This window comes from Meles meles, chromosome 3, assembly GCF_922984935.1.
Source record: "Meles meles chromosome 3, mMelMel3.1 paternal haplotype, whole genome shotgun sequence".
Lineage (NCBI taxonomy): Eukaryota > Metazoa > Chordata > Mammalia > Carnivora > Mustelidae > Meles > Meles meles.
The window spans coordinates 98,728,300-98,739,290 of NC_060068.1; the positions used below are offsets into that span (position 1 = coordinate 98,728,300).

The following is a 10,991-nucleotide window of genomic DNA, read 5'->3' on the forward strand; positions in this document are numbered from 1 at the left end:
CACCAGAACTTTTCTGACAGAATCTTGGCCTGGCACATTGCAGGCCTGTGCTGTTTCTTTTACCTTTTTTACGAAAGTAACATTCCTGGAACTTGGGGCCAGGCTATGCTACAGAGTCAATCAATAGCCAAAGACCTGTGACAGGGCAGGAGGTGGCGTCTGGGCGGCCAGCCTAACTATATAACCCTTCCCGTCCCAGGGTTCTGAAGAGAAGTGGTAAGTTCAATGCAGTTTCGACTGAGCTCTGAATACCGAACTTTCACCATGAAGGTAACAAGCATCTTTCTTCTTAGTGCTTTGGCCCTGTTGAGTTTATCTGGTAGGTGCTTTTGCATATTTTCTGATTTAAGTAAAACCCTTTTGATGTGTTGCATTACTGATCTCATTACATTCTAGACTTAGAGTCTAGTCTTGGACAGATCTTTTGGTCCCAAGGAAATGAAATAATGTCAGGGACCTATTCTAGAGGACTTTTTCAAGTCCAGAGGTGCCTTGTTGCTTCTCATAAAATTGACTTAGGAAGAGCTACCACTTTATCTAGATCACCTCAGAAATTGTCGGTATCAGAATCAAATCTCACCAACATTTCTTCCTTTGGATGCTATCAAGTTAGTTCCTCTTCCCTTCAATGAGCTCATCCAAAATCACCACCCCTATATAGTGTCAGTAGACCTGTAATTTTCTGGAGAATGCAACATGGCAATTTTAAGCATCTATCTGTAAATTCAAGAAATGTGAACTGGACTAATAATCAGTGTAATCTAACAGAGGGAAAGAGCTCTTTGGGGACTGATGGTGAGACGTCAAGGGAGCTCTATTTTTAACATTACTTACTAAAGACAACTTACATGTAATTGCAAGTAAGTTTTGTGTCAGGAGACCTGGTTGGTGCTGGTGGTAACTGTTTCATAAATTTTCATATAAACTCTCCACATCTTCATCTATACACTGAGTTAAAGATACTGACACTTCTTACATCACTAATTATAAGATCAAAGGTTTAGTAACCAGTTGCGAGAAGGCAGTGAACATTCAGAAGATATTTGCTCTGTGCCTGACACATCTCAAGCAGTAAGTAAATCTCTTCTATTTTCAAAGAAATGGATCAACTTTCATGAAATGTCCAATTGAGATACTTTGGTCCTAATCAAACTTCTGCTTCATTTTCTTGAGGCTTCAGCAGGCAGGGAGTTATTGGACACCAGTGAGTTGTCCTTGAGAGAAGGCAGAAATAAGAAGGGATGGGGTAGGGTGCCTGGGTGGTCAGTCAGTTGAGTGTCTGACCCTTGATTTCGGCACAGGTCCTGGTCTTGCCCTGTGCCAGGCTCCGTGTTCAGCAGGATATCTACTCAAGGATTCTCTCCCTCTCCTTATGTCCCTTCCCCTGCTCATGCTCTCTCTCTCTCTCAAATAAATAAATCTTTTTAAAAAGAAGAAGAAGAAGAACAAGAAGAAGAAGAAGAAGGAGGAAGAGAAGGAGAAGAAGAAGTAGTAGTAGTAGAAGAAGAAGAAGAAGAAGAACATGGTGGGTGGGGGGAGCAGAAGAAGTCAGCAGAGAAGTCATAGTCTTCAATGGAAGTGGATGATTGCAAATAAGAGCAGATCTGGCTTCTCTCACTTAGTACCTAACCTCCCATGTCTCATTCATGTTTTCTAGGTAACACCAGAGCTGGCTTGGAGGGAAGAGAGGTAAGGAATATTCTGTACTTTTTTAATCTGTCAGGCTAGAGCTGTTTGCTCCACTCAACGCACAGTCAAGTTGTGACATTTCAGTTTCACCTGAAGTCAGGGTGGGTGTGGGGTACTAGTGAGACTTAACCTGCAAAGTATGGAGAGTAACAGCAGTACCCCCATAGGGCTTATGCTGAAGGACAAATGCACCAATACACAGGCAATGTCTACATCGTCATATAATGTTTGCTGTGGAGGCATTTTGAACATTCTGAGGCTATCTAGTAGGGTAAGGATTTGGGGTGGCACTCTTCTTAACTTCCCTCCAAGGAGCCCTTCCTCCTTTCAGCCAATTTGACCATGTTGGCATAAAGTTCTCCCAATCCCCAAGGTCGAGCCCTAATTTTTAATGAGCAAAAGAAAATAATAAACTTATGTTCTTCCTCTAGAAAAACATTCTATACATAATTTTTCTTTTTTGTGTTCTGTGTCTATAAATTTATTAACTGCAGTAAATTTGAAGATCAGAGGAGGAAATGTCCCTTTTCATTTATATCTAATGAGGAGATAGATGGCAAAACAAAAGGACATGAGTGAATAAATTATTACACTAATGATAAGGTTTTTAAGAAATTCTGGTACCATCTGGAACCGAGCCTGGTTAGATCACAGAATATGCCCCTAAGTGAGATATATTCTGAGCCATGAAGGGTAAGTGAATGTCAGCAAAATATAACCAGTAGATAGGAGTAGCAGGCTGAAGTGGGTACGAGCCAAAGCTCAGGACCTAGACAAAGTGGGTCTGAATCCCGGTAATGGAATTACCAGCTGTGTAGCCTTGGGTGATTTAATCTCTTTGTGCTTCACTGTCTTCACTGGAAGAAGAGTATAATAAAAAATTCATAGGATAGTTGTAAGATTTAAATAGAGTAATACATAAAAGCACTTAGGAAAGTGCCTGGCCTATAACAGCCATTCCGTAACTACAAGTTTTTACTGATGTCCAGGAAAAAGACTGTGCAAGCGTTCCCAGGGCAGAAAGCACATGGTTGTGTCACATGACTAAGAAAAGGGCAGTGTGACTGGACCACAGTGTGCAAGGAAGACATGCCCACAGTGTGGCTGACCTGAGAGGAACCATCACTGACCTGCCATCATTGCAAACTTGAACATGATATCACTCACCTTATTTAAACCTCACGATGCCACCATGAGACAGGTGTGGAAGTGATAATATTCTCCCCATTGTGCCGATGAAGTGACCAAGGCTTGGAGACACAAGGAGATTTGCCAGCGTCTCACAGTCTGTAACAGCAGAGGCATTACATGCAATCAGGCATTCTGATTCCAAACCTTGGCTTCTTCCTCTCAGACACTCAGTATCACTACCCCCACACCCACAACCATGCTTCCATCTTTTTTTTTTTAAGATTTTTTTTATTTATTTGACACAGAGAGAGAGATCACAAGTAGACAGAGGCAGGCGGCGGGGGGTGGGAGGGGGGAGCAGGCTCCCTGCCAAGCAGAGAGCCCAATGCGGGGCTCGATCCCAGGACCCTGAGATCATGACCTGAGCCGAAGGCAGAGGCTTTAAACAACTGAGCCACCCAGGCGCCCCCATGCTTACATCTTTAAGCTGACCAACTTCAAGGAAGTGAAAACCATTTTAGAGATTTCGCTATAAACTCAAAGAAAGCTAAATGATGGAAGATAATTCTGTTTAATTCCATTTTTAGGCTAAATGTAACACTGAAACAAATGCATGTACCAAGATCTATGATCCTGTCTGTGGGACTGACGGAGAAACGTATTCTAATGAATGTGTGTTATGTGTTCAAAATAAGTGAGTACAAACTCAAATGTCTTTTAAAACATAGTTTTAAGCTAGTTGTCTTCAAATTTTCATGTATCTTATCCCTCTAAGTTCCAATCAATTTACTAATAACATTAATCTTACCATGAGAGAAACAAAACACCTCATCTTTCCAAAATAATTCTCAATCTCTTCTTCTCATTACATATCTGGTATGATTATCTACAGAGATGTTTATGTGTGTGTGTTATGACAGAAAGCAACACTTACTGTGTCAGGCATGGGGCAAGGCATTGAATATTCACAAATCTCTGAGGCAGAGAATACTAAGCCCATTATAAACATGAAGAAATTGAGACTGAGCTTAAGTAACTTGCAGTAAGTGACAGATACGGGTCCAAATCTTTGCTGTTTCAACTGTGCTTTAAAGTCAGGTAACAGACCAAGTATTTGTGAGATACAGAAGGAAGCCCAACATGTTTCAAGTCTCGATTTGGTTACACTCAATGCTAATTGCAATGTAGTCAGTGGAAATAAGAGCAAAATGCTCAGAGAGCACAATATTAAAAAAAAACTAATAATGCCTGCTAGGATTTTGAAAAGTTTGGAGGCTTTGTTTAGGATGTAAGGGAGAGAGTGGCACTCCAAAAAAAATCTGAAAAAAAGGGCGAAAGCTATTAATAACATAGTGTAAGATAAATGTGTTAAGGAAAGGATAGTGGAATAAAGTGTTTGAATGGTTCTCTGAATTAATTTTTTCAAAAATCACTTGTATTACAAGAACCCGTGCTTTAATAGCAAATCAGTAGATAGTCTAGATTTTTCAAAAGCTAAGACACCCAAAATACCTTTAAAAAATCACAGGGTTGGGCGCCTGGGTGGCCCAGCGGGTTAAGCCTCTGCTTTCCGCTAAGCCTCTGCTTTCCGCTCAGGTCATGGTCTCAGAGTCCTGGGATCAAGCCCCGCATCAGGCTCTCTGCTCAGCGAGGAGCCTGCTTCCCTGCCCCCTCTCTCTCTCTGCCTACCTCTCTGCTGACTTGTGATCTCTCTCTGTGTCAAATAAATAAAATCTTTAAAAAAAAAAATCACAGGGCCGTCTGGCTGGCTCAGTTGCTAGACCATGTGACTTCTTTTTTTCTTAAGATTTTATTTATTTATTTGACAGAGAGAGAGAGATCACAAGTAGGCAGAGAGGCGGGGGGGCGGTGGTGGGAAGCAGGCTCCTCGCTGACCAGAGAGCCCGATGTGGGGCTCGATCCCAGGACCCTGAGACCATGACCTGAGCCGAAGGCAGAGGCTTAACCCAGTGAGCCACCCAGGTGCCCCTAGACCATAGGACTCTTGACTGATCTTGCAATTTTGAGTCTGAGCCCCACGTGGGAAGTAGGTACTACTTAAAAATAAAATCTTGAAAAAATCATTCTTGGTGATGGTAATGACTGTGTTTACTAAAGCCCTCAAAAATGCAAATATGAATTATATGAATCAGGTGACCAAAATCATACTTTTGTAACATTTTCATTTATGGAGATGAGAACCAGCCTCAATGAATCTCATTTTCTGAAGTGGTCATAGGTAGATGCTGGGAATCAAATTCATGCCCTCAGAGAAGCAGATCTGCCACAAATTTTCTATTTTCCTCTGCTCCTGAAAACCTAACTTGTGCCCAGCATCGTGCTGGTTTCCTCTGCTTTCCTTGTGCTTATGAGTAAAAGAAAATAGGTCATAAGTTCAAATAAGGCAGTTTCTGGTAACTTGGGACAAGTGCCATCAAATGAGGTGTGAGGAAAGTACTACCAGAGTGAAGGAGAGACACAGATTCCTTAGTACTGAAAGGGTCAAGAAAGGATTCATGAAAAGGATGTCATTTAAAGAGGGCACAGAATTTTGGCAGCATCACAAAGTCATCCCAGGTTAAAGAAAGGTGTAGAATGATCAAAACAAATAAAAGAGATTCCACAAGTAGCCTAGAAAACTCTAAGTTATTCTAAGAACTGATTTAGCATTAAAGACTTTGATTTAGACTCAAATGACTGCACGCATTTCCATTATTCCACAGTATAAATTCCCAATAACATGACCTCTCTTCTGGGTCCGCTTTAAATTCATCAGAAAATCCTGAGTGTTAGCAAGGATTGTTAAAGTAGGGCCCCAGGTAGAGAGATTTAATATCCTTAAGTTTTAAGACCCAAATATTAGGTGTTCTACTTTGTGGTGAATTTACTGCCACAATAAAGATTTGTAAAAGGAACTGGAAAACACTTGTTAATTTTCTCATGACCTAAGGCTGATGACATAAAGGTCAAACATTGTATTTCCATCCACGGGGAGGAGAAGCAGTATAACAGCCCTGAGATTTAGAAAATTTTCAAGTTCCAAGACCAAAAGGCTCAATGCTTAAAATGAAATATTAGGAAAATATGAGCGTACAGCTGAGATACCCCCTCCCTTAGCCTTTAAAACCCAACTGTCCTGCTTACTCATTCTATTTTTTCAAAAATATTTAAATATGGGAAGAACATTTGAATGCCAGAAAACATAACTTTTCTTCCTGTATTTCTCAGATAAGAAAACAAGTCTAGGGGCGCTTGGGTGGCTCAGTGAGTTGAATGTCCAACTCAGTTTTGCTCAGGTCAGGAACTCATGGGTCTTGGGACGGAGCCCAAGTTGGGCTCCACACTCAGCAGGGGCATCTGCTTGAAGATCCTCCCCAAATGCCCCTTCTTCCACTCTCTCTCAAATAAATTAATTGATTTAAAAAAGAAAAAGAAAACAGGTCTAGAGACAAAGTATGGCTTTTCCTAGTGTAAAATACTCACAATGTACCATACTACCTTTCTCTCTACTGCCCATTAAAAGCCTCCCAAAATCCATTGTCAAGTTAACTAAAGTCAGGCTCTGACCCTAATTGTTGGGGTTTTTTGATAGGTGGACAAAGGCTTGCATCTCCTTGAGCATTATGTGCTTGTCAGATATAATCAGTAAGGACTTTTTTCCCTTTGTGTCTTCTCCCGGAATCTGTACTGGCAAATTCCATTCTATAGGCCAGCACTCTTTAGTAGAACTTTCTGCAAAGATGGAAATGTTCTATAACTCTGTTGTCTAGTATGGAAGCCACTAGCCTTGCCACCAGTGCTTAAAATGTGTCTAGTACAATTGAGAAACTGAATTTTTAATATTATGTAACTTTCACTGATGTGAATTTAAACAGCTAAATGGGGATGGACAACACAGCTATAGAAAGTCAGTCAACCTGTGTACTGTGTTTAGATGTTTGTGCTATGTATGCTAAACAACTCAGGCATTAAGTATTATGTATGGATAATACCTATGGAATAACAAAACATTAAAAACTCTTAAAATGAAGAATCATCGGGGTGCCTGGGTGGCTCAGTCATTAAGCGGCTGCCTCCAGCTCAGGTCATGACCTCAGGGTCCTGGGATAGAGTCCTGCATCGGGCTCCTTGCCCAGTGGCAAGCCTGCTTCTCCCTCTCCCAGTCCCCCTGCTTGTGTTCCCTCTCCTGCTGTGTCTCTCTCTGTCAAATATATAAATAAAAAAAGAAAATCATCAAGGTCCAGATAAATACATGCATAGATATATGGAAGTCAGATGACCTCAAGAAACAGAGAAATCGAAGAATTTCTATAAACCAGTATATTCAAGGAAGGGATGATTTAAAAAATTTAAAGAGAGAGAGAGTGAGCTCTGAAAACAACCTCATGAGGCACAATTACAGGATTTAGGAATTTTTAGGATTTAGGAATATTTAGAGAACACCAAAGAAAACTGGTTTGGGAAAGGTGGTGTCCTGGGGAGCAGAGAAGTTTTTATCTGGAAGGGAGGATGCTCAGACCTGGCAGTTGTCAGTCAGGATACAGATATGATTTCCTTCTGTGAGATCTCACAGGTATTAACCCCCAGAGTTTTAAAGCAAAAGATCAGTTGATTAGAACATCCTGTAGCAGCCCAGGCACCAGCTAAGATAGAAACCTTGTGGGTAGAACAAAGATATTAGGAGAAAAAGAAGCAACGATGAATTAGAGATTGACTTCAGAGGTTTATTGTAATGCCACAGTAGATCTGTAAACCTGTAAAGACAGACATTTTTCTTTTCTTTTGTATCCTTATTGCATATAAGAAATAGTGTCTGTGAATATTTGATGAATTAATGAATAAGTGAACGAATAAATAAATGAAAGGCAGAGAAATGGGAATAAAAATCTGAAACCTTTCTATTTTAAATAAAGCTGATGTTTTTTCATTGTTTTTCTCCCATAGTCACTTTTTTTATCCACTGCTTAACCTCTTTTACAGGAAGCGTCAGACTCCTGTCTTCATTCAAAAATCTGGACCTTGCTGAGAACCAAGGTTCTAAAATCCCCTGTGGTCACCACAATGCCTAGCAGGCCTGACTGTTGAATAAAATGCATCTAAATACTTCCTGTTGTTCCTGAATGCTTTACCCTCAAAGGTATATTTGATTACACTGGGGTCAGGTGACTGAGACAAACTCGGACCAGATTTTACAAAATACGGCCATTCTAAAATCTTGGACAAGGCTTCTGTCATGATGCTTTTTCCTTCCCCATTCCCTTCCGCACATACTGATGTCTATCTCAGGAAATGTGATTATAGTTATTGACTGACAGGACAGGACCCAGTTGGTCATGAGGACAATAATCTCACAGAGAATTAAACTAGCATCAGAAGGAATACTTGGAAAACTCTCAGTCCAGAAACACGTTATCTGCTAGCTTTCGCTGACTGAAATAAGTTCTTTAGGGTTTCCTTGGGATTTAATGGAGCATCTGTTGTATGAGGACTGTGTAGTTGACTTGGCTCCGTATGAGAGCCACAATAACCCTGTAAGGTTATCCTTATTTTCTAAGTTGTGAGTCAACTTAGAAAAGTTTGGTAACCTCACTAACAGCACGGGTAAATAAGTTATCAGAGTGAGGTTTTTAATCCAGGGTGGACCCAAAAATCTAATGCTTCGTCTAAACCACAATTACCTCAAGTGGATTATTCTTTGCCTATTTCTTTTGTAGGAACGTTAGGTAACTTCCTCATATTAAAAGACCTAGGTGCTCAGGGACAGCAAATAAAGTAGAAATAAGAAGTACCCCAATAGAAAAAGTGTCTATAATCACTAAAAAAGAGAGGGAAAAGCAGCCTTTATTCCTGAGCCCCGACGGAGAACTAGGTGATAATGGGGACGTGAGTGGGGGGGCCTAAAAAAACCCTAGCTGTATCAGGTGCATCAAAACCCATCCCAACACAGTTGCCTGACACCTACAGTTAGGATAATTTCTTGTCGTGTTCAGAGTACGCGCGTCTGGAAGCTTAACTCTGACCACTAGAGGATGCTGTGGTCTCCCAAGTGACCCAGCCAAACCTGAGCCTAACAGCTAGCCAGACACCACGTTCATGGAAGCTCTGGAAGCAACATGGCTTCCTGCGTCTCGTCCGGGATGCTAGAGGACACTTGAAGGGCACCCTTCATACGGAACAACTTAGCCACAATAAACGGAACTTAAATCACTGAATGCTAGAAATCATCGTATCTGCTCTGGACCATTATACAGGTCTGGAGAGAAGAAGCTGGAAGGTTATAGATAGAAACAACACATAATAAACCCAGTGCCCTCAGGGGTTACGCTCCATCTCTCTCTGGCCTGTGAAAAAGTAAAGAGAAGCAGCCTGGCCATAGTTTTGGAGCTGCCGACCTGACAGATGCCAAGCCAAGTTCTCCAGCCACAAACCAGACAAACAAGCAGGGAAAGGATCAACAACTAATGGTAACTAAAAGCCAATTCAGGAGTCACAACTCGAGGATCTAATGTTGGTTTTTCGATTTTGGGGGTTGTTTTGTTTTTGCCTGCCGGTCTGGATTTGGAAAGGAAGGGACGAAGGGAAATTCTGCCCTCCCCTATGGACCAGGCGCCGCAGGCAGACAGAAGAGTGTCCTTTGGTGCGAATTCTTACCCTTGCTGGCTTGACCCGTTTTCCCAAGATCCCGCCTGCGGCGTCCGGAGTGAGCGGGAGACCCCGCGTTCTCGGCCTGGTCGCCAGACACTTCCGCCGAGGAAAAGTCGTTTCCGCCCAGCCTCAAGGCTGCGTACTTGGGCGAGACGCCCTTTTCTGTAGGGCGTCTCATAAACGGATAAGTTTATCTGCCCCGAAAGCTCCCCCTGCGGCCCCTGTACCTCAACACTATCTTTGTTGAGGTTCCCCTGCTCCCTCAGCTTCAAGCAGAACTTCTCCCCCGAGGCCTCACAGGGAACCCGCTCGGGCCCCGGAACCAGTCAGTCTTGAAAGCGGACCCGGTCCAACCCTGAACTCGGTCTGGTTTCCACGTCGGACCCAGTGCTCCCTGGACCCAGTTCCACTTCTAAGTCAGCCCGGTCTGACGTGGGACCCAGTCCGGTTTCTAAGCCGGAAACTGTGTGTTCCCGAACGTTGTCTGGCTTTGGAGTTGGACCCAGTCTGCCGGGGGACCCAGTCCGGTTCTTTAAGCCGGAACCAGTATGACACCAAACGTCATCTGGCTTTGAAGTCGGACGCTTCTGACGGGGGACCCAGTCCGGTTTCTTAAGCCAGAACCTGAATGACCCCCGAACGTCGTCGGGTTTTTAAGTCGCACCCAGTCTGATGTGGACCCAGTGATGTGACCCCGAACGTCGCCCGGCTTTGAAGTCGGACGCGTCTGACGGGGGACCCAGTTCGGTTCTCTAGGCCGGAACCAGTGTGAGCCCGAACGACGTCCGGTTTTGAAGTCGGACCCAGTCTGACGGGGACCCCATCCGGTTCTCTAAGCCAGACCTGTGTGAGCCCGAACGTCGTCCGGTTTTAAAGTCGGACGCGTCTTACGGGGGTCCCTGTCTGGTTTCCAGTCAAGCCCAGCCTGACCGCGGCCAGCCGCTGAGTCCAGTTGGGAGAAAGAAATGGTCCAGTAAAGGCTGAGAGCTTTGCGGTAAAAGCTGAAGAGCCGGGATCCGATGGGGACGTGCCCTACCTCGCGAGAAGCTCGAGGACCCGCGGGCTCCAGGGGCAGCTCGGGTGCCTGCGCCTGGCTGCTGCTGGTCGCTCCGGGCTCCATGGGGTCCCTCTTCTGTCTCTGGGACCGGGAAGAGAGAAACTTGAGGCACGTGACAGACTGAGGAGTTCATGCGGACAAAACCTGCTTCGAATCGGTAACTTCCGGTCTGGCGGGTGGAAAGGAGCTCCGAGGGGCTGGACTGCAGGAAAGTCATCTGCGGCCGAAGAGAGCGGGAACAGAACCGTCGTGTGACCCGATGACTCGCAGGTTGCTCACGGCGAGGTCACTTGCCTTTCGGGCGCAGCCGAGGTCAAGCAGGCGACCTAGCGAGGGCGAGTCCTGGTTGATGGACTGGAGATTCCGTTTTGGGGGAGCAGAAGCGGCGCTTCAGGCGTGGTTCGGGGCTGCGGGGCTTAGTTGGCATCACTGACTCGATTCTGGGCCTCTCGTCTTGCTTTAACAGACC

The 10,991-nt window shown here is 44.0% G+C and overlaps 1 protein-coding gene across 1 annotated transcript; it reads left to right on the forward strand.

The window, feature by feature from the left end:
- Positions 1-264: 264 nt before the first annotated feature.
- On the forward strand, positions 265-7,846 carry SPINK1 (serine peptidase inhibitor Kazal type 1). Its single transcript, XM_045998852.1, has 4 exons — positions 265-319; positions 1,658-1,689; positions 3,408-3,514; positions 7,801-7,846. The coding sequence occupies exons 1-4, from the start codon at positions 265-267 to the stop codon at positions 7,844-7,846; spliced, it is 240 nt and encodes a 79-aa protein (XP_045854808.1).
- Positions 7,847-10,991: the final 3,145 nt, after the last annotated feature.